At 40.5% G+C, this 25,092-nt stretch overlaps 1 protein-coding gene across 3 annotated transcripts in view; it reads right to left on the bottom strand.

Annotated features, from left to right (window-relative positions):
• Positions 1-8,975: 8,975 nt before the first annotated feature.
• The window catches only part of ap1s3a (adaptor related protein complex 1 subunit sigma 3a), a 37,127-nt gene continuing 21,010 nt past the window's right edge, over positions 8,976-25,092 (bottom strand). For all 3 annotated transcript variants that reach the window (XM_072572770.1, XM_072572771.1, XM_072572772.1), the window contains 3 exons: positions 18,577-18,685; positions 12,791-12,928; positions 8,976-10,055 (listed from right to left, as the gene is read on the bottom strand). In XM_072572770.1, coding sequence (XP_072428871.1) covers positions 10,020-10,055; positions 12,791-12,928; positions 18,577-18,685 — 283 coding nt within the window. In that variant the 3' untranslated portion in view covers positions 8,976-10,019. The remainder of the gene's footprint in view (positions 10,056-12,790; positions 12,929-18,576; positions 18,686-25,092) is intronic.

Genomic DNA, 25,092 nt, shown 5'->3' with positions numbered 1-25,092 from the left:
TGGAGAGTTGAGTTCTGTTGGTGAGGTGGTGAAAGGTGGTTTAGTGTACATGTACAAACTAATGCAGTGGATGAGTGACTGGAGACATCTAACATGAAGTTAGATTCCTGGTGGTCACCAGAGTTAATGGTGTGAGAGCAAAAAGAAATGCCATTTGGTGCAATCATTGGATATGAATAGAAGTAGCCAAGTACAATTCTACCCTGCTGGATGATAGTGTATGTCACCATAGTCTTACCAGACCATAGGGGCTGCTGTCTTATTAGACAGAAGCAACTGGTTGTGACTTGGCCAGAGGGCCACCCACCTCAGGCAACAGACAAGATCAAAAAGGAGAGTCTTCTATGGTAAGATCAAACCAGTGATAGGAATTGAACCCATGCCGTTGGCATCACACGACTCTGTCAACCAGCAATCCAGCCAACTGAGCTAAACTGATTGGATGATAGTAGATAGGTATTGGAGAATGCTGTTGTGGCCCACTGCTGAAAGACAGGGCAAGAGAGATGAGGAGAGATCATTGCTCTTTGTCACAAAGGATTCAATTTGTGACTTTGTTCAGTATTGATTTGGCAGCATGACAGTGTGAAAACATATGGTTCTTTTATAGATTTGCTTGGAGATGAAAGGGCATTTGGTGAAGTGAGCAGCAACTTGTAAGAATGTTTGTGTCAATGGTAGTTTTGTGGAGAGTGATGATGATGGCAGATTTGAAGAAGAGCAGAACATTCCATACTGTAGGGTATCTAATCTAAAAAAAAACACCCAAAGTGGGAAAGAACTATTAACAGTGCAATGCACATTGCCCAAAGTTTACAAATGAACTATATGTTGGGGGAAATGATATTCCTTACTATTGAGAAAGCTTCCAAACTGGTAAAGGGAAGCACAGGGGTCAATGGCAATGCTATTTATGACCTCTTGAAACGTTGCTTGTAAAAACTAATGCACTTGTCCCACTGAGTGGGACATGCAGGTGGTCTGCCTGGAGTAGAGTGCCTTGATCACTTTCCTAAAACAATTAGGGTCTGGAAGATGCCATTGACACTATTTGCTGCAATCTGGATGATTTATAGTTTCATAGTATGTTTTCAATCATAATAATCCTGACAGCAGATTGTTTTCGGCCCTCGTGCCCATATCCCGGTTTGGGGTTCTTATTGTGGCTGCAGTAGTGGCCTCTTTATTGAGCATGTTCTTTTTTAACTGAACTGTTTCTGTCTTGATTATTTCAACTCTGTATTTGGATGGCTGTTGTCTTTCCATTTTGTCCCATTACCACTCTTTTTGGCTCTTCGCATCTAACTCATTATTAAATTTCTTGTTTTCTTTGTGTTTTTCATAAATCTTCAAAACTCCCTATCCCCCTACAATCCCCCTTTAACTTACTGAAATCATAAACACATTTCCAACTTTTCACATTTCTAATTTTGGATCTCTAACTTGAAACATTAAGTGTTGACTCTTTACAGATGCTGCTTGAAATGAAGACCATTTCCTTATAAGTTTGCCTGTATTTTATCACATATGTTATGGACCAGGCCAGTCCCCCTCAAAATATTTCAAGAAAGTAGCCTGAACCTAACTTTGCCAGTTGTTTTAAGCAGGTGGAACGTGGATATACCAGGAGTGATGCAGCTGGCCCAATCACTTAGTTTTAGAAAAAACAGGAAAAACAGGAAACTTCAAACACAGGGTCTTACAGGAGAGATGTCAGAAGAGAGAGATGGCAGAGAGATTCAGCATGGAACACATTCTTCAGTTTAACTGTTTTTTGACCAATCTCAAACAAACCAAACCAGAGAGGAGTTAAGCTGGGAGAACTGACCATTTCCCTTTCATTGTACAAAAGCTTTTTTTACACTTCAGAGTCTTTAGCCTGAGGCTGTTAGCTGTAATCAAATTGGCCTTAAAACCCACCAATACCAAACCTACTGAGTCTCTGCATTTACAACCCCTGTGAAAAAGAAACCAAGGACAAACATAGCCTTGTTAAAGGAGTAGAATCATCACACATGGCATATCAGGAGCTAAGGCAGACATTTAATAAATGTATTGCATATCTACAGATGGAGTATTATTTCGGTGCTACTATGAAATATATGAATATTTCTGACCAACGGTCAGCACGGTGGGCGGCATGGTGGCACAGTGGTTAGTACTGTTGCCTCACAGCGCCAGAGACCCGGGTTCAATTCCCGCCTCAGGTGACTCTCTGTGTGGAGTTTGCACATTCTCCCTGTGTCTGCGTGGGTTTCCTCCGGTTGCTCTGGTTTCCTCCCACACTCCAAAGATGTGCCGGCCAGGTGAATTGGCCATGCTAAATTGCCCGTAGTGTTAGGTTAGGGGTATGGGTGGGTTGCGCTTCGGCGGGGCGGTGTGGACTTGTTGGGCTGAAGGGCCTGTTTCCACACTGTAAGTAATGTAATCTAATCTAATCAAATGATCAAATGTGGCTTTGACAAGGGCAGGGATACAGTGTACCACCATATCTGGCATATTCTTTCAGTTTGCTGGGTCTGAAGAGGTAACATAGACAGATAAGTAGTCAGATAGACTAATAGGGTGGGGACACGGGGAAGCTCAAAACCAATGGTCTTGACAAGGAGGGCAACCAAGAAGAGAATGTGTATATTTGCAATCTGAAAGTACAGCTTAAAGGCACCTGCAAGCACTAGATGCTGTTCGTAAACCTCAGTCATTAACCTGCAATGTGGAAGCCAAATCTTGGCCTCCAGCAGCATTGACAACATCATACAGCAGTAGGAATCAATCCCCACAACAGTTGTGATGCAGCAGCAATGTATTGCAGTCAGCAAAGGTTCACTATAGTTGGGAAAATAGCAAGTAACTTCCAAGTTCCCATAGTCTGCACAGTGTAGAAGCTTCACATCTTAGATCCTTATGTGTCGTGTAGTGTGAAGGATAACTAGGCTCTTGCAGTGCTCCTCAGTAGAAAATTGGATATACATTGAATGATAAGAGTGACCATATATTCCATACATAACAAATATGACCTCCGTTGTATAATATGGAACGTTTGCTGATGACTGCATAATGTTCAGTGCCGTTCCCGAGTCCTCGGCTACTGAAGCAGTCCATGTCCAAATGCAGCAAGATCTGGACAATATCTGACTTGGGCTGATAAGTGAGATGTAATATTTGCGCCACACAAGTACCCACACAATGGCCATCTCCAACAAAAGAGAAAATCTAAACATCACCCCATGACATTCAGCCATTGCTGAATAAAAAATTCCAAATGTGAGAAAGCATTTATAATGAAATGTCACTCATGCCACTTGCGTTCCCTCAGAGGCTGGCCTTCTTCCTTTCCCTCCCATTACGTCTCAGTGTAATTATAGGATTGACAGCTGGAGGAAGCCTGCTCTCCAGTGGACCTGATGGGCCTTAGAATTGTGGTCGGCTGACTCTCCTGAATATTTGTGACCAGGGGACGTAGACAAGCTGCTGCCTGAGGAAGTGCAACCCCCTTCCTGCAAGCGTGGTCTTAGTTTATAAAGGCCAGGGGCAGAAGTCTCTCCTTGTAGACGGTGCCGATATTTTCCCCAGGAATTAGATGGAAGTGACTGGAACAGCTGTTTGTACCTGTACAGCTGGGGTACAAAGGTGACAAGGTATGAATGAGTAGGCTGCACTGAGAGCATATAGAGTTAGTGGTCTGGGGGTTTGGGGTGAATGAAAGAAAATGAAAGGAGCCATTGAATGCAATGTTGTAGACAATGAGCCTTGGTAGCAGAGGTAAGATGATAGCACTTACCTTCATCGATTTTTTAAGGTTTTATAAAATAGAGCAGAGAAAGTCATTGAGTGCTGGGTATTTCTCCAGACACAGACACCAGGTGGCAACCTTGAACAAAGCTGGCAGCATCCAGAGTCATTGTCTCCTCTGCCCCTCTTGGGATGGAGAATAACCCTCATCTGCCCCATTGCATCCACCAGGACCTCAATGTTCCTTCCCCTAAAACTGGATGCCAATTTTCTCCTTGTCTGCCATGTTTAGGGCAAATGAATCATGTAGAGCAGTTCCTTACTGCCAGTCTTTGACCTTGTGCACAACTGCCTTTTAAATATGGTGCTTGTGTCAGAGATCTGAGATACCCCTGCAGTGGTTAGCATATCAGCCTGCAGCAACTGGGAGGATACACCATACATCCCATAGGGGTGATGCATATGCAAGGATATAATCTGGGGAAAAAAATAAAGGAGGAAACTCACCAGGCCTCATGGAAAGAAACCCCCAAAACTGACCAAACTTGACTCTTAACCAATTTCTGATTCAATTTAGCTCATGCATACAGGAGAAATTAATAGTGACAGCTAGGAATTTAACTTTACGCAGCAGAAAATTGGAGAATCTGAAAACAAGACCTTCACTGTATGAGCCTTCATGTTAACCTTTATCAGTTCCATTCCATCTTGTAGAAAAGAATCCTCCCAGTTACAGACTGGAGTCAATGAAGTATGGTTAAAAAAGAACCAACCATCTTTCGGAGAGACTTCCAAGGAGTCCAACAAGACTCATGTAGCCGGTTAAGGCTTTTCTTTAGGCAAGTCCAACCATGAGGATTGTTATGAAAAGTCATCATGTCATGCTCAGAGATATGTTTAAATTTTATGGACAATTTGAAAATTACCACTAAGTTTATTTATCTGCAAAACTGTTGCGTCTATTTTCTTATTTACAAATATTTTCTTATTCTGAATTTCATGAGCTGGTCTGCCATCTTGGATCAGATAAATTTTATTTTTTTCTGAATTTAAAGCTCAGGATAATTGATAACCTGTGAGAAAAAAAGTCAGCTGCACCAAATGCAATCAATGTAATTCAAGGAGATCTGCCTTTATATTATTCAACAACACTAAAAAATATTCTGGGACTATAGAGGTTGCTAAGCTGCTGGCGAGGATATTTGCCTCCTCACTCTCCACAGGAGTCATACAGGAGGATTGGAAAGAGGCGAATGTTGTTCCTCTTTTCAAGAAGGGTAATAGGGAAATCCCTGGCAATTGCAGACCAGTCAGTCTTACATCTGTGGTCAGCAAAGTTTTGGAAAGAATTCTGAGGGATAGGATTTATGACTATTTGGCAAAGTATAGTATAATTAAAGTCAGTCAGCATGGCTTTGTGAGGGGCAGGTCATGCCTCACAAATCTTATTGAGTTCTTTGAGGAGGTGTCAAAACAGGTCAACGATGGTTGAGCAGTAGATGTGGTATATTTGGACTTCAGCAAGGCATTTAATAGGGTTCCCCATAGTAGGCTCATTCATAAAGTCAGGAAGTATGGGATACAGGGAGATTTGGCTATCTGGATTCAGAATTGGCTGGCTGACAGAAGGCAGAGAGTGGTTGTAGACGGAAAGTATTCTGTCTGGAGGTCAGTGTTGAGTGGGGTCCCGCAGGGCTCTGTTCTTGGGCCTCTGCTCTTTGTAGTTTTTATAAATGACTTGGATGAGGAGGTTGAGGGGTGGGTTAGTAAATTTGCAGATGACACAAAGGTTGGAGGTGTCATTGATAGTATAGAGGCTACTGCAGGCTGCAGCGCGACATAGACAGAATATAGAGCTGGGCTGAGAAATGGCAGATGGAGTTCAACCTGGATAAATGCGAAGTGATGCACTTTGGAAGGCCGAACTCGAATGCTGAATATAGGATTAAAGACAGGATTCTTAGCAGTGTAGAGGAACACGGGGATCTGGGTGTGCAAGTACATAGATCCCTCAAAGTTACCACCCAAGTGGATAGGGTTGTTCAGAAAGCATATGGTGTTTTGGTTTTCATTAACAGGGAGATCGAGTTTAAGAGCCGTGAGGTTTTGCTGCAGCTCTACAAATGTGAGACCACATTTGGAATATTGTGTACAGTTCTGATTGCCCCATTGCTGGAAAGATACAGAGGCTTTGGAGAGGGTGCAAAGAGTGTTTCCCAGGATGCTGCCTGGACTAGAGGGCTTGCCTTATGAAGAAAGGTTGAGTAAGCTCAGACTTTTCTCTCTGGAGAGGAGGAGGAAGAGAAGGAGACCTGATCGAGGTGTACAAAATAACGAGAGGAATAGATGGAGTCAATAGCCAGAGACTTTTCCCCAGGGCAGGATTGACTGGCACGAGAAGTCATAGTTTGAAGATATTAGGAGGAAGGTATAAAGGAGACGTCAGAGGTAGGTTCTTTATGCAGAGAGTTGTGAATACATGGAATGCGTTGCCAGCTGAGGTGATGGAAGCAAAGTCATTGGGGACATTTAAGTGACTGCTGGACATGCACATGGATAGCAGTGAGTTGAGGGGCGTGTAGGTTAAGTTACTGTATTTTACATTAGGATTAAGCCTCAGCACAACATCGTGGGCCAAAGGGCCTGTTCTGCGCTGTACTTTTCTATGTTCTATCCCCGCAGAATGGTTCATAATATTGTGATGTGGAGGTGCTGGTGTTGGACTGGGGTGGAAAAAGTGAAAAATTGCACAACACCAGGTTATAGTCCAACAGGCTTATTTGGAAGTACAAGCTTTTGGAGCGCTGCTCCTTCGTCAGGTAGCGAGTGGAATAGAATCATAGGACACAGAATTTATATCAAAAGATCACAGTGTCATTCACTGATGCAACATATTGAACAAACCTAGGTTGCTGTTGAGTCTTTCATCTTTTAAAATGGGCTGCAGGTTTTGAATGATTAATATGTAAATCCCAGAAATTCTTTCAAGTCACATTTCTTTCAAGTCACCAAAGCTCTGGTCTGGGTGCTGGTATCTAAAGCGTTGGAAGGGATCCAGAGGAGGGCCACAAGAATTATTCTGGGATTGAAGAGCCCATCATATGAGGAAGCAGTGAGGACTCTGGGTCCTCACTTGATGGAGCTTGGAAGGGTGAGGGAGTGATCATGTTGACACTTACAGAATACCGAGGGGCCTGGATAAAGTACATGGAGATGATGTTTCCACTAGTAGAACGGACTCAACCCAAGCCACAGCATCAGAATGAAGAGAGGACCCTTTAGAATGGAGGAGGAATTTCTTCAGTCAGAAGGTGGTGAATCTATGGAACTCATTGCCTCAGAAGGCTGTGGAGGCCAAATTACTGAGTGTCTTTAATGGCAGACATAGATAATTTTTTGACTGGTATGGGGAATCTGACGTTACAGTGAGAAGGCAAGAGAATGATCACTGCTCATAGGTTTCTCAACCTCAAACAGTGGAACAGACTCGATGGACTGGATAGCCTAATTGTGCTCCTGTACGTTATAATCCCATGGGTTTATAACTTCAAACGTCTTCATTTTTATCAATATGGTCCAGCTTACATGAAATATTCCTTTCTAAAACAAGTTTGAAAATGGTTCCCCATCACTTCCCAAAATACATTACACCCTCAGATTTCTATTATTCACTTAAGTTGAACTGAATCTTCTACATTGAGATACTGTTAGTATAGCACTAGAACTGATATATAAAGCACAATCTGATGCTGTTGGCATTATCATTACTAGCTACTTAAACAGATGGCAATAATTTGCATTGCAAGGAGCAATGTTTATTTGAACTGATTCAATGCTTATACAGCTGAACAAATGACAGCCATTGTCAGTTGTGCATTTTGTTCTGGTGATATCTGTAGCGATGTATAAAGGTTGTCTATATTTCACCCAAAGCAGTAATTCTTGCCTTGTAGGCACATAATGAGATACATTCAAATACAAAATTAAACTTTTTTAAAATTGTTGCTCGCTGGTGCAAATGCTGTTGGCATTTCTTTTCAATTACTTTGGATGCAATTTTATTTTTAAAACTTTGTTCACATGATACAAGCTTTATTGACAAGGCCAACATTATTGTCCATCCTTAATAGTTCAAGAATGTAGTGTTGCATTGAGACTATTAACCCTTCAGGCCATGGTGATAAATGTACACCACTAAACCAAATGATATTTTTATCTAGTTTGGAATCAGTTGTTACCATCAGTGCCCATTTTGTTATAGCACAGATACACCAGAAAGACGAGAGATAAGAAACAATAGTTATACATAGAGATCAGAGATAGTGGCACAATTTTCAGTGAGCCAGAATAGAATTGGATATAAATTATAATAGATGAACATTTGCAGTTGCAAACAGGACATTATTATTTGTTTGAAGATTCATTGATCTAGAATTTATCATGCTGTCTAAGGTAGTGTGGAGAAAGGTTGATAAAAATTTCTTCATACAGTGATGCTTGACCACATGGGATAGCTACAGCAGTAATCGTTGCAACCTTTAGAGAAAAAAGAACTAAATATTTGAATAAGAGAAAGAGCCTATTAGCAGTAAACAATACATTGGATTCTAGTATAGGCTACTGAGCAAGGAGATCCCACAGACACAAGAGACAGACATCCAGGTTCAAAACACAGTGCTACAACAAATTTGTTGTGTCTAATAAATAAGCTTTTCAATAATTTGTACATTGAGATAGTGTAAGGTACAATGGATGGAAAAATACTGCGGTTATAAATGACTCACTGCATTAGCTCTGGCCATTAAATCTCAAATCTGATTTTTTTTATTTCTATTCAAACATTAAGGCACATTACTTACAACTTACTGCTAAAATTTTTCATTAGCTCTTCTTAAAAATTTGACCTTAAATGCACTTCTCTGGATTATTACTGAAAATCCTACACTTTTGTAACTTAAAGCAAATCTTTCACCACCCTGTTACAAATTCTTGAAAGATTGTACAAAAATGCATATAATTGGTTGTTCTTTCAGAGGTGAATTGCTAAAGGAAAAATCAAAAAATGACACTTTAGTATTCATCAGGAAAAAAAAATAAACTTTATAAAGTTAAGAAATCAATAACAATTATTAGCTGAATGTCACAAAGATACAGAGTCAGCTTGTAGAAGACACAATGCTACTGAAAACCCACAGGTTGCAACTATGCACATTGCAACCTTGCTAATCAAAGAAGATTAATAATAAATAAGACAGAGAAGATTTTATTTGCATTGGGCTTATGTAGTTTCCAGGTGACCGATAACCTAATTCTATACTTCCAACGGATGATATATAGTCATGCTATGTCCATGCGCTTAAAAGATGACGATCATTGTTCTTAATTATCTGTTCCCACACTGAACAATGGACAAAGTTACCTGCCAAGAACTTCAGAGGTTCATGTTTCAAACACAATCTCCAATGGATTTCAGGGGTTCAGAAGGGGTCAGCATAGAAGATGTTGTATTCAGCTGCATTTGTATGTAAATAATTTCAACTGTACAATGATGTAAACCATGAATTGGTTTGCTAACATTTGCTATCAATGTTAGCTAACATTGACTGAAGCACATTTCCTTGCCTTCCTTTGAATATTGATATGGATCATCCATGTGAAACAGCAGTTGGAACTCACATTCAAAGTCATCCCTGGTGAAAATCCAGTTTCCCCTTTGATTGTCTGAGCGTGTACGGTGTGTCAAATGCTTAAGTTTTACAGCTTCAAACTATTTCAAATATTTTAAAGTAACAATCTTCCAGCTTGAAAAAAATTATCAGAAAGATAAAAGCTTATCACAGTTTCATTAATTTTCCACAATGCATAGCCATTAGATTGACTGACAACCTCAATCTCCTATCTGAATTTAGTACAACGTGAACTTCGGGACTAATGCTTTATTAATGATGAGAAGCATATTTGGCAGATTGATTACTTCTTATAAAAGTAGAATATTTTGAATGACAATAGAAGAAATACAATATAATCTCCTTCAAGAAGGATTGCATTTAAAAAAAAGGTGGTGAAAAACCTCCTGCTAACCAAAGGAAAGCTTAGAATGAAGAATACATTAAGATCTCTACATATCAAAACATGACAAACATACTATGCCTCAATATTGCACAGCACTAGCTGCATTTTGGGTGACATTCTTCTACAATGTGATGCAGCAACAAATGTAAATATCTACATTTTAAGACTCTGTAGCTTTATGCATGTGGTTTGCCTTCCAGTTCCTCAATGCCAAGTTAAAATGTTGGTTTAGCCATATATTCTTCCATGGTCTGGAACAAACATATTACAGTATTAGTTAAATCAATGCAACGTGATACACGAAAACTAACACAATTGTGAAATGCCAGTAATATAGCATTGGTTTATGAGAATGATTCTATGCAAATTTCACAAGAAAACAAGAAATTATACAAGAAACTTAAGTCTGCAAACTGATCAGAATTTCTCAGAAACTGATTTTGTAGCAAAACAGCTACCCAAATTAAATGAGTAAATGTGACAAAGGGATCAGACAGAGTGGAGGGACATTTAATAAGGTTGAGATCATTTAAATAAATTTAAAAATCCTAAAAGAAACTAAGTAAAATATGTTCAAAATAAATATGAAGAATGTTTGCTGCATTAAAGAAATTTTATTGGCAACAAATAGAATGCCAGAAATTACTAAATGAAAACAATAATTTCAAAATAAATCTCTTCCAAACATTTTTAAGAAAAGTACTCACATAACAATGTGTAGTATTATAAACCTATGGTTAGAATATACAAAGCAACCATTTCTGTTTTTCGGCAGTAAAAATATCAAAGTACTACAATGTTCATATGCACTTTAAAAATATCAAAGGCAAAAGAATATAAATCTTTTCTTCCATTTTCCCCAATTTCCTTCCTCAGAAAGCATCTTCTTTGTCAGATTACAGTATTACAATACCATCCAGGTCCTATTATCTATATATGAACCTCAACAATTCTGTTGGATTCACGGGGCTGAATTTTCCCAGCCTGATGAACAAAGCTAATGGCAAGATCAGAAAAAAACAGATTTTTGATGTTGAGAAAAAGTTTCACATTGAGAATGGTTTGCATATGGAATGAACTCCCAGAGGAAATGGTGGATGCAGGTACAGTTACAACATTTAAAAAGACATTTGGAAAGTACACAAACAAAAAAGGGTTTGGAGGAATATGGACTAAATGCAGGCAAGTGGTACTAATTTGGGAACATGGTCAGCGTGGACTAGTTGGACTGAAGGGTCCGTTTCTATGTTGCATGGCTCTATAATTAAATTTTGAACATGAGCAGGCATCTAACTAATAAGTAGTGAGAGACTTATTTGCGTGCATTTAAGTGCCATTAGTACCTAATTAGTATGAAGTTTCCATTCTATCTCATGCAAGAGAGAAACTAAAAAGGTGACAATTCCTGACTAAGTCTGACCAGGTACCTGTTGGATTTACTATTTGCTCCTCTTGGCCCCCATCTGACACAGCACACCCAAACATCTCAAGTTATGCTCTATGCAGAGTGATGTCTCATTCCATAAAGGTTGGCATCCAACATGCACAGCCTCACCACATCCTCATAGGACATCTCCAACTCACAGAGTATAGTTCTCCATTTCAATACTGCACTTTGGAGTGTACTCATACTGCACTTCTTTGCAATGCTGCTTCCACGCTACTTTGCACAGCATTATACTTCAGTGCTGTCTTGTTGTTGTTGTCTGGCACAAACAAACACAGAGAGCTGAGCAGCTGGTCATGGCTTTCAGCAGTGATCAGTCAAGGGGATGGACCTACAAGATCCTGTCCTACATCACTGTCACACTTACTGCATATGCCAGCAGCATATGTGGCAAATCGGCTAAATGCGCTTCAAAACATAAAATGGCAGTAGTGCAAGGTTAAGGCAAGGAGGACAATTTGGACCTGGCTTAGACACAGTCAACCAACCACTGAGAGTTATCAGTACCAGATTTCACCTGATTAGGTTAGTGCAGCAACCCAGGCAATAGGCTTTGCAAATGACGCAGGCTTCCCCCAGGTATAGGATACTTGCACACAGGTTGGATTGAGAGGATCACATCAGCCATAAACCGTAACACAGCTGACTTCAAAAAAAAAGAGTGACATTCCATCAATGGACTAGTCATCAATGTTCACCGGTACCACATCTTGGAAGTCTGCATGAGATTCCCTGGAAATTACCATAATGCTTAAATGATGATTTCCAACACCTGTTTCTCCCTTATTGAATGATGATGATGTTATCTATATTAGACTTTGGCAAAAAAAGGGTAGCACTCCCTCAGACAGACTTCTGACATTTTAGGACTCTGAAGGACAGGTAACATGTAGTTTGATTCTTGCAGCTTCAGTCCCTGGCTAGCACTGGAATGCCCTGCTACAGTTCAAATATGGGACTGGAGCCAGGAGTCCTGGTAGTTCCCTGCAGTGACAAGTACGCCTGTCAATGAGTTGTAAGTGCACGCTAGCACAAATGGGTCACCAAAGAGACATGCTGATGAGATAACTTGCCCGAGTTCACAGAGGGAAACCGTTCAAATTGTCTGAAATTGAAAACCAAAATAAGTTATACAGTTTGACAACTTTGCAACAGGGGGTCACTGGATTGCTAGAACTATACTTGTTAATCTCACACCAATTCAAAGACTGGGTGTTATAGGTTATACTTCCCAATCTTTTTGGTTTATTCACTGCTACCTTTATCAACTGAACTTTCAAAAGCGTTGAAGAAAATACAAGAAACAAGATTTATTTTTCTTATAAGAGAACTGCATATGCCACATTCCATGTTTTAAATCAACAGTTATATAAATACAGATATTAACTAGAGTTCTGGTTTTGTTTAGAACATAGAACATAGAACAATACAGCACAGAACAGGCCCTTCGGCCCACGATGTTGTGCCGAACTTCTATCCTAGATTAAGCACCCATCCATGTACCTATCCAAATTTACTGTCAGAGTATCTATACCTTACCTCTTGAAGCATATCTGCTTCTTCTATCGCCTTTGGTATACTTTGTTTTGAGGTGTCCTGCAATTCTCCTCCAATTAAAAATTCATCCAGTATGAAATAGGCCTTCTCAAAATTAAAGATAATGTCCAGTTCACAAACCTGAGAGAAAACATCAAAATTGCCAAGTGAAGTTTGCTGAACTCATTTAGTAGCTGAAGTAATTTAATATAAAAATGGAAACAAATAATTTTGTATATATCTCGCCCTTAAAATATCTGAATCCCTAATTTGAATGCTAAATCCTTGAGTTGGTTTCATACTTAGACATAAGATTTTTCTTAGTTAGCATCGTACTCAATTCATGAAGCACAATAGAACCAAGAATTATGTTGTGTTTACAAGCCCTGCTGCTGTATGCAAACCGAGCTAGCATTCACTTCTGACTGGCGGTGGTACAGTGGGAGCTGTTCTACAAATTCATAGCTTCGGGATGTTTAGTCATCTACATTTGTAATCCATAATCTGCATATTAATGTAACAAATGAAAAAATGTATTTCTTTTTACACCGCTGTAAAGTTCATTTAAAAATAATTACAAGTTCAAAATTAGAAGTGATATCTTTTTGAGGAAATGATGGCTTGAAATTTGGTTCCTGTGTCAGGAGCACATGCAGGGAAAGTTCCTGGCTCCACAAACCCAACTTGTGAAGTGCCCTGAATGGTAACATTTTCCTCAGGTAGCATATGGGTTGGGGAAGGGGTGTTAACTGGAGTTGTGCCTGGCCTCTAGGAACAGCTCAGAGGCAGCCACAGCATTTGGGTGCTGTGGCAGGCTATCTGAAAGGCTGGTCATGATGTATGTTATCACAGTTATTAAAAAAAAAGACAAAATTAACCCTCGTACCATACCACATTTAATGTCAACCTGCACCATCTTAGGCCCATCATATCCTCCATGTGAACATATGCCTCTCGAAGCACCTGATGCCCATATGACAATGACAGCTTGTGAAATCAATCATGCAGCATAAGGATAGCACTCAGGCATATGTCAGAGTGAAACTGCAGGCTGCTTCTCTTCCAAAAAAATTTAAAGGTCAGAAATTTAAATACCTTGACAAACCTCTTAACTACCTGACAGTTCCAATTAGTTTATCCACTTTGCAATGTGCGTTCAAATTTACTTTTGACAATTGCTCTTTAGCATATGTAACTGCCAGCGATTGCCACAGACACAAAGTACAATTGTTTCTTGTCATCGCAATAAAAACGGTATGGCTTCACGGATTGGAGATCTGGCACCATTTTAGCTAAGCTGGAGATCCTTTCGTTCATGACAAAAACTCCAGCCCACCAGGAATATTCCCAAGCTTTTCCTTCAATTGATGCTGACTGGCCTGCTGAGTGTTTTCATTGTAAACAGTGAAAATGTGCTCTAGCCAAAGGCAGGTGATGAAGGGGCTACTCTCTGAAAGTTTGTGATTTCAAAATAAACCTGCTGGACTATAAACTGGTATTGAGAGGCTGCTGGCATTACACTGGATCACATGGTTGCCATCAATCCAGAGCTGCCTGGCCCTCAAAATCTTTAAAAATAAATAAATTTTGCACAAAATAATTAAAAGAGGCACAGATAACAGTTCCACATAAAAAGAGCAGTAGGTGTTAGAGATTGCTTCACAAATAGCATTAAATGATTAAGCTTCTATTGCAAGGTTTGTAGCTCAGGTTGAGGTTTAGGGTGTAGGTTTGCTCGCTGAGCTGTAGGTTTGATATCCAGACGTTTCATTACCTGGCTAGGTAACATCATCAGTGGTGACCTCCAAGTGAAGCGAAGCTGTTGTCTCCTGCTTTCTATTTATATCTTTCTCCTAGATGGGGCTTCTGGTGTTTGTGGTGATGTCATTTCCTGTTCGTTTTCTGAGGAGTTGCTGGATGGCATTTAGATCTATGTGTTTGTTGATGGTGTTGTGGTTGGAGTGCCAGGCCTCTAGGAATTCTCTGGCATGTCTTTGCTTAGCCTGTCCCAGGATAGATGTGTTGTCCCAGTCGAAATGGTGGGTTTTTTTCATCTGTGTGTAGGGCTACGAGGGAGAGAGGGTCATGTCTTTTTGTGGCTAGCTGGTGTTTGTGTATCCTGGTGGCTAACTTTCTTCCTGTTTGTCCTACGTAGTGTTTGTGGCAGTCCTTGCATGGAATTTTGTAGATGACGTTGGTTTTGTCCATGGATTGTACTGGGTCTTTTAAGTTTGTTAGTTTTTGTTTGAGTGTGTTGGTGGGTTTGTGTGCTACTAGGATTCCGAGGGGTCTTAGTAGTCTGGCTGTCATTTCTGAAACTTCTTTGATGTATGGTAAGGTGGTTAGGGTCTCTGGCTGTGTTTGGTCTGCTTGTCGTGGTTTGTTCTTGAGGAATCTGCGCACTGTATTTTTTTTTGAGTATCCGTTCTTCTTGAATATGTTGTATAGGTGGTTCTCCTCTGTTTTCCGAAGCCGACTGAGCTGACCTTTGTCTGCAGGTAACATAACGATGTTTTTGTCTTTTTTGAGGTTTTCTAGGGCTTTCTTTTCTTGTGTGTTCAGTTTGCTTCCTTCCCTCTTTCGGCTCAGAGTAGGTGCAACTATCTGTCTGATCGTTTGTTGTGTTTCTTCCGTGAGTTTGTTGTCCTTCAATGTGGTTTCTAATGCCGCTAGGATATCCTTCTTGTCAGCGTCTCGGTAATTGAAATTTAATCCTTTTACTAGTACCGCTTTTTCTGTGTCTGATAGGGTTCGGTCTGATAAGTTCTTTATCCATGCCCCTGTGTTATCGATTTTGTTAAGCTACTATGGCTATACAGCAGTTTTAGATATGTTGCACACTAACTGGGAACAGCAACTTGTAAGTCAGCAGCACAACAGTGGAGAGCTTTCAAAAAAAAAGGTACCGGGGTGACTACAGGCCCAACACAGTGGCTCAGTGGTTAGCACTGCTGCCTCACAGCATCAGGGTCCCAGGTTCAACCCTAGCCTCAGGTGACGGTCTGTGTGGAGTTTGCACATCCTCCCTGTGTCTGCGTGGGTTTCCTCCGGGTGCTCCGGTTTCCTCCCACAGTCCAAAGATGTGCAGGTCAGGTGAATTGGCCATGCTAAATTGCCCATAGGTGTTGGGTGCATTACTCTTTGGAGGGTCGGTGGGGACTTGTTGGGCCGAAGGGCCTATTTCCACACTGTAGGGAATCCAATCTAAGGGAATCTAATCTAACGTAACGTTCTCTTAGGGTGAATTGGAGGAGCAACAAGTCCAGAGAAGCCTGGATATCTAGCATTATTCAGGACTGAATGAGAAGATGGGGGAGGCTTTCAAAAGGTACAAAGGGAGCAAAACAACAGAGGTCCTTGTGGAGTATAGAGAATGTGGTCGGGGGTTGTGGGGTAGTCTTGAGAAAGCATTAGGAAAGCAAAGAGGAGGAAAGAGAAAACACGGCTGGGTATGGTTAGGGAGAATCCCAAGATATTCTAGAAGTACATGCAATGGAAGAGAATAGCCAGGAAACAACTAGGACCCAGCAGACACCAAGGGGGTAATCTGTGCACGGAGCCAGAGGACATTAGTAGAGAGTTGAATGAGTACCTCACATGTTCAGTCCAGAAGAGTACAAAAGTACAGAATTCAGAAAGAAGGACTATTCCCAGACTGAATTAGGGAATGAGGAAGTATTGGCAGGCTTAAAAATGGACAAATCCCCAGGACAAGAGGAGTTGTATCCTAGGCCACTATGGGAGACAAGGGAAGGCATTACACTTGCTCTAACATTGTGAATTTTTAATTCTACCCTGGCTACAGGAGAGATGGCGGTAGACTGGAGGACAGCTAATGTGGTTCCACTTTACAAGAGGGTGGTAGAGGAGTTACAACAAAAGAATTACAGACTGACGAGTCTCACATCAAGGGTGGGAAAACTATTGAAGAAAATTCTGAAGGAGAATATTAATTTCCACTTAGAGGCAAGATTTGATCAGAGATAGTCAGCATGGCTTAGTCAGAGGGAGGTCACGCCTAACAAATTTGACTGAATTTTATTTTGAGGAAGTGACTAGGTTTATAGATCAGGGTAGTGCAGTTGATGTAGTTTATATGGATTTCAGTAAAGCCTTTGACAAGGTCCTACATGGGAGATGGATAAAGAAAGTAAAAGCACACAAGAGCAAAGGTAACTTTACAAGGTGGATCAAAATTGGCCCTGTAATAGAAGACAAAGGGTAGAAGGCTGTGTGACTGGAGGACAGTGTCCAAAGCTTATTACAGAGGTCAGTGCTGGGTCCCTTATTGTTTAAGTGAAGTACATAAATTATATAGAAAAGAATGTGGAAGGAACGATAAGTAAGTTTGCAGATGACATGAACATTGGCCGAGTGGTTAACACTGAGGAAGAAGGTCTTAAATTACAGGAGGATATAGATAAAATTGGTCAGATGGTCAGATCAGAGACAGATGGAATTTTACCTGGAAAAAGGGTGAGGTGATGCACTTTAGAAGAAGTGACAAGACAAGGAAGTACTCAAATCAATGGCAGGACACTAGGATGCTTGGGGTGCTTATCGACAGACTCCTGAAGGCAGCAGAATAGGTTAGTAGGGTAGTAAAGGCAGCATGTGTGACACTTGCTTTATCAGCTGTGGCATTGATTACAAGAGCAGGGAGAGTATGCTGGAGCTGCACAAAACTTTGATTAGGTCACTGCTGGAATACCGTGAGCAGTCCTGGTCACACAATGTAGGAAGGATGTCATTCCACTGGTGGGATGCAAAAGAGATTCACCAGGATGCTACCTGGGATGGGACAGTTTAGCTATGAAGAGATGCTGGATAAGCTTGGGTTGTTTTATTTAGAACAACAAAGGCTGACAGAGGACCTGGTTGAGATGTATAATGATTATGATAGGCATGGACAGAGTAGATAGGAAGCAGCTATTCCCCTTAACTGAAGGGCCAATAACATGGGGGCATGTTATTGTTGCCAGGGAAAACAGCCCATCCTATTCAACGTCTCCCAATAGCTCAAACCCTCCAATCCTGGCAACATCCTTGTAAATCTTTTCTGAACCTTTTCAAGTTTTACAACATCCTTCTGATAGGAAGGAGGCCAGAATCACACGCAATATTCCAAAAGTGGCCTAACCAACTTCCTGTACAGCCACACACATGACCTCCCATCCCCTGTACTCAATACTCTGACAAAGAAAGGAAACCATACTAAATACCTTCTTCACTATCCTATCTACCTGTGACTCTACTTTCAAGGAGCTAAGAACCTGCACTCCAACGTCTCTTTGTTCAGCAATACTTCCTTAGGCCTTCCCAAAAATCTGATCAGCAACGAGCACTCTGAACAGGCTATAATTTACACTCACCTCTGACCCTAGTCCAGTCCTGCCTAATTGATGGTCTCCTGCCAAGTCTACTGCCACCTTCCCAGGTCTGTTAATGGTGAAATCTAAAAGCCACTCAATAGCAAATATGAAACCATCAACTAAATTTTCCCACTTCCATGAACTTAACAACTCCCTCACCCATCACAGCAAACAAAATCATATTTAAGTTACATTTTATTCCATGATCTAGACTCAAATTTTCAACCAATTTTACTTTAGAATATATATCCCCAGCATAATGCAACACTGATAGCACTGTAGTAGATGAATCTTGGAATGAGATTGAAATACTTAAGCCATTTAGTTAGTTTATCATCAGATGGATCTCTGAAAAAAAATCCAGTAATTCTTCCATTTTATTCTAAATTTTAAATATATTTACCACAGAAAACATACATTTCCGAAATACTTGTCCAGAAGTTCCACATAGCGATGAATGATTTCTAGAGTCAGAAGCTCATTGTCTTGTTCCTCTATTGCACAACAGAAATATAAACTAGCAAATCTGAGGAACAAAGAAATTATAGAAACGTAAAATTACATACAATACTTGACCTATTTACAGTACAATTCCACAAGTTTTATTCTTTCCAAACAGTTACGTAAATTAAATGTAAACTGTGGATATTTTATATTGTAAACAAGTAGGTAGTAAGGCCTCTAAGTAAAGTAAATTACATACAATGAAAATTTCACACTCCTTAGAAACAACAATACTACAGATTTAAAAATTTACTGAATTGTGCAATAAATACATTGCACATCACACCTGTTAACCGAAAAATCAATTGGATATTATTTACAAAACATTAACAAGATCCCTCAAAACTACAATTAGCAACATGCCTTATGACATACAAGGGTGGAGTATGCAAAATGCAGCCAATAACATAGCTCCCAGTTGAGCAGATCATTTATATTACTTCTGTATACCAGTTGTTCTGCAACCAGGCAAACGCTTCTGTTGATTCAAGTCAGAATTTAGCAAATCCAGTGCAAAAGCTCACCTGATATCAAATTTGGGGCATTTCTCCACTATTTTGGTTCAGCAAGCTACCTCGGGGTAGCCATGCATTTACAAGAAACCATGTTTCTGGATCATTTTATGACAGGATAATAATGGTGAGCTGCCAGAGGAAGTGGTGGAGGCTGGTACAACTGCAATATTTAAAAGGCATCTGGATGGGTATATGAATAGGAAGGGTTAGGAGGGGTATGGGCCGGGTGCTGGCAGGTGGGACTAGATTGGGTCGGGATATCTGGTTAGCATGGACAAGTTGGACCGAAGGGTCTGTTTCCGTGCTGTACAGCTGTGACTGTAATAGCTTGCATTCACCAAAAATTTGAAAACCATGTTGACAGTGGCATGCAAGATTTCTCTTGGGCTCTGTTGTAGTGGAACCATAAATTGCATTTGCACTTTGTTTTACCCATACACAGGTAGAAAAACATTCTAAGGGAAAGAATATCAATCTTCAAATTTCATTTTCTCCCTTTATAGATCCAACCCCTTTCCTTCTGATTATGGTGTCTACTCACTGCTTCTTTTTACAGTGCCCCCTCAGGTTAAAGCGTCAGCTCATTATCTTCATCAAGTCTTTTGAAACTTAACTCTGCCACCGCAGTATACTTAAATTTTATGGCTCTCTGATCAAATATAGTGAAACAGTACTGCAAATTGAAATGGTGCACAAAATAAAACAAAATGGAAAGGAGTGAAACATTGCTAGAATCTAGATGAAGTATGCAAATTCGCGGCAAGATTATAATCTCAGCGAGAGCTGTTTATAAATACCTGTGATAGAATAAATGTAAAAAACAGAAATATGATTTATATACAAAGCAACATTGTAGTGAGAGCTCATTTTCATACTGATTCTAAATTTAAACAATGAAAAGCAATCAGAGTCAAAATGATACCAAATTGAAGGGTTAGAATATGAAGATAGCCAAATCCAGGGGAAGTACCTGGAAACAACACATGAATAGACAGAACAGTAGGAAATTAATTTTTGTTCTTGCAGACAAGCGAGAAGGAAAGTGATTAGTATGTGAATGTCATGCACAATCTGCTATTCAGAATCTGCTGGGGATGGACCAGATACTCAGATGTGCACAGTTACCACATGGTGGCGAGAGAGAGAGAGACAATTAGATGGATAGTAATTGCTTCAGCTCAAGAAGTTTATACTTTATGCTTTGCAGAGCTCTGGGCAAACTGCTCTTTCAATATCATGACTATTTGGGTGATCATGACCCAACAGAGATAGGTTATGTAATAAAACAGTATGGTAAAGATAAATCTTCAAAATATAAAATCAAAAATCATTAGGGCATATTGGGATTTTATGCAATAGCCAGTCATGAACATTAGTTGCTAACTATTGCTTAACAACTGAAAAAACAGATATCATCCCAACTTAACAAAATTTAACTTGTTATGCCATAAAGGGGATAAATACATGCTGAAGTGGGAGGGTGCACAATGGAGCTGATCCTGATTAATTTCCTGCCATTGAAAATTTTATGAAGAGTTGGCAAAAGGATACAAAATAATTTAGCCACTAAGTGCATATTTACAAATATATCATTGGTGAGTCCATGTGGCCTGTTTGAGTATATTACAGCATTTATGGAACTTCAGTACATCTTCTAACAATATGTCAGTCAGGGCTCAGCTGGTGACACATTACAGCAACTTATTTGGCATCATACCATTGAAGAATTAAAACAAAATACATCGTTCAGCCACATTTAAAAAATTAAGTCAGATGACCAAAAGCTTGGTTAAAGAGGTAGACTTTAAGGGGAGTGTTAAAAGGAGGAAACTGTGGTAGACAGGTGGACAGATGTGGAGATATTTTTCAGAATTCAGGGCAATAGAAAGTATGGCTACTGATAGCAGGGCATTTTAAAAAAAATCAGGGATGCATAACAAGCCAGAAGTAGAGAAGTGGAGATACATTGGAGAAAAACAGAGAGATAATGAGAGGCAAGGAAGGATTTGAAAACAAGGATGAGAATTTTAAATATTGTCTTTGCTTGACCAGAAATCAATGCAGGTCAGCAAGCACAAGAACAATAGGAGAACAGAACTTTCTCTGAGTGAAACATGGAGACATTTTGGATGATTAGAGTGCGAGTGACGAGCTACAAGTGCAATGGAATGGACAAGTCCAGAGGCTACAAAAAGCATGAGTAAAGTTTCAGCAGCAAATGAGCCAAGACAAGAGAAGTAAATACAAAATTAGAGAGGTTAAGCGAGACAGGAAGCTTGAGATAGCAGAGTCATAAAACATGGAAATAGACCCTTTCATCAAACACATCTGTGCCAACCAAATATCCCAATCTCACCTAGTCCCTTTGCCAGCATTTGGCCCATATCCCTCCAAATCCTTCTTATTCATACACACATCCAGATGCCTTTGAAATTGTGATTGTATCCAACTTCACCACTTCCTCTGTTCCGTACACATTTGTGGGAAAAAGCTCTCCCCTCAGGTTTTTTCCAAACTCTTTGCCCTCTCACCTTAAACCTATGCGTCCTAGTTTTGGACTCCCCTACCTGGGCAAAAAGACCATGACTATTCAACATATCCATGCCCCTCATGATTTTATAAATGTCTATAAGGTCACCCCTCTGCTTCCAATGCTCCAGAGAAAATAGCTCGTCTATTCAGCCTCTCCCTATAGCTCAAACCCTCCAACCCTGTCAACATCTTTGTAAATATGTTCTGCACTCAAATTTAACAACATCCTTATTATAAAAGGATGAACAGAATTATACTCATATTCCAAAGGTGGCCTCACCAATATCCTGTACAACCACAATATGACTTCCCAATTCCAATACTCAATGTTCTGACCAATGAAGGCAAGCGTGCCAAATGCCTCGTTCACCACCCTGCCTACCTGCTTCTTCACTTCCTCAAGGAACTATGCACCCGAAGGTCTCTTTGATCCCTAGGGCCCTGCCATTAAGTGTACAAATCCAGCCCTGGTTTGCATTACCAAGATGTAACATCTTACATTTATCTAAATTAAACTCCATCTGAACTCCTTGGCCCATCAGCACATCTGATGAAGATCCCATTGTACTCGGAGATAATCATACTAACTAACTATACCTCCTATATTCACATCCAAATCATCTATATAAATGACAGAAAGCATGGACCCAGCACTAATCCTTGCAACACACCATTGGCCGCAGTCTGAAAGATATCCCTCCACCATCACCCCCTACCTTCAAGCCAATTTTGGACTGAGTTAGCTAGCTCCACCAGATCCCATGTGATCTAACCTTACCAACCAGTCTACCATGCAGAATCTTGTCGAACACTTTACTGAAGCCCATATAAACAATGTCTACTGCTCTGCATTCAAATCTTCTTTGTCACCTCTTCAAAAAAACTCATTCAAATTACTAAGACAATTTCCCATGCACAAAGCCATGGTGACTATCCCTGATCACTCCTTGTCTCTACATATGGATGAAATTCCTGTTCCTCAAAACCCCACCTAACAACTTACCCACCATTGACATAAGGCTCACCAGTCTATAGTTCCTCAGCTTTAGATTAGATTCCCTACAGTGTGGAAACAGGCCCTTTGGCCCAACCAGTCCACACTGACCCTCCGAAGAGTAACCCACCCATACCCATTTCCCTCTGACTAATGCACCTAACACTATGGGCAATTTAGTTTGGCCAATTCACCTGACCTGCACATCTTTGGACTGTGGTAGGAAACCGGAGCTCCCGGAGGAAACCCACACAAACACGGGGAGAATGTGCAAACAGGCATTCACCCGAGGCTGGAATCGAACCTGGGACCTTGGTGCCGTGAGGCAGCAGTGCTAACCACTGAGCCACCGTGCCACCCTTGCAGCTTTTCTTAAATAATGGCAAGTTTCAGAATTGGTCATCTTTCTTATGGAAGGATACAATGCTGTTGGAAACAATTCAGAAGGTTTACCAGATTAACATCTAGAATGGGCAGGTTATTTTATGAGTAAATGTTAGACAAGCTAGGATTGTATCTGCTGGAGTTTTGAAACGTAAGAGGTGACTTAATGGGGTAGATTTGGACAGGATGGAGAGGAAAACCTAGAATGAGGTGTCAGGATTTAAAAATCCAGGGTGGCCCACTTAAGGCAGAGATGAGGTGAAATTATTTTTTCTCAAAAGGATTATGAGTGTTTGGAACTCATAATAAAAAAAGGTGATGGAAATAGAGACTTTGAATATCTTGAAGGCAGAGGTCGCCTGATTCTTGTTAAGCACGGGGGGGTGGATTGGGTTATGATGGGTAAGTGCGAATGTGAATTTGGTCAACAACCAGATCAACACACATTTGTTGGAGTAGCAGAACGTGTTAGAGGCACTGAACAGCTTAGTCCTGCTTCTCATTCACACATTCATATCCCAACGATGAAGTCGGGTGATGATATGGAGGTGGAAATAAGTGGTCTCAGTAATGGCATGACTTGTAGTTCAGAAGGTCAATTTGGAATCAGATCTGGGACCAAGATTGCAAACAGACTGGCTTAATCAGACTCTTGACAGATAAAGGGATAGAATTGGTGACATGGGAGGAGCACTGGCTTCAAGCTTCTCAAAGGTCAAAGCTGATACTCAGTTCAGTACCGAGGGAACAATGCACTGACTGAGATACAGCCTTTCGCAGAAAACCCCAAGGCACCAATTTTGAAACAGAGCCAGGGATATTGTCTTCTGTGTCCTGACAAATATTTATCCCTCTGTGCGCATCACAAAAAAACAGCTTCTGGTTATCATAAGTGAACTTGCAGCCTGTAAATTGACTGCCCTGTCTCCTACATTACAGCCAGCGACTATACTTCAAAAGTGCAGTCCTGAGGTTTACAAAAGGTGCTACATAAGTACCCATATGTCATTTTTCATTTTGATTGAATGGGATGCAGTCTTTGCGACCACATTGTGTTTTGTTGGCTCAAGCATTAAAGTTTGAATTTAGCATGCAGGTTGCAGGGGCAAGTTTCATCGACTTATGGTTTGAGCTGCTAAAATTTAAAATCACGATTTATATAGAATGGAACAGGCTATGGTTCAATTCAATGAAAGGTGAGCAGTAAAGACAGAGTAAATTACAACTCACCTTTCAGCTAGAATACTGGCATCACAGAACAATATTTGGGAATTGCAAAGAGTAAGAAGGCATACAAACGTACTGACGAATTTAGGATGCCTATTCCAAAACACACTTTCTGCTAATAAAATCCAATGAAAAGAAACATGGAAGCTTTTCCTTGTTCTTTAAAGGATCAACAGCTCCAGACACTGACATATCAAAAACACCTGGTGTCAACACTGGAGTAATCATATGCCTTGAATTATAGAATCCCGACAGTGTGGAAGCAGGCCATTCAGCATTCGAATCCACACTGACCCATCCCCCTATCCTATCCCTGTAACCCTGCATTTCCCATGGCTAATCCATTTAACCTGCATATCCCTGCACACTATGGGTAATTTAGCATGGCCAAAGCACTTAACCTGCATATTTTTGCATGTGGGAGAAAACCAGAGCACATGGAGCTAACCCACATAGACATGGGGAGAATGTGCAAACTCCACACAGACAGTTAAGACCATATGACCACAGACATAGGAGCAGAAAGTAGGTCATTCAGCCCATCGAGTCTGCTCTGCCATTCAATTATGGTTGATTTGAAGACCCAGAATCCTCAAACATTCCTCATAGGTTAAGCTTTTCATTCCTGGGACTATTCTCATGAATCTCCTCTGAACACACTCCAGGGCCAGAACATCCTTCTGGAGATATGGGACCCAAAACTGCACACAATACTCCAAAATGTGATCTGACCAGAGCCTTACACAGCCTCAGAAGTACATCCCTGCTTTTATATCA

The sequence above is a fragment of the Chiloscyllium punctatum genome, chromosome 6 (assembly GCF_047496795.1).
Source record: "Chiloscyllium punctatum isolate Juve2018m chromosome 6, sChiPun1.3, whole genome shotgun sequence".
Taxonomy (NCBI): Eukaryota; Metazoa; Chordata; class Chondrichthyes; order Orectolobiformes; family Hemiscylliidae; genus Chiloscyllium; species Chiloscyllium punctatum.
This window is presented reverse-complemented; position numbering and strand designations above follow the sequence as displayed.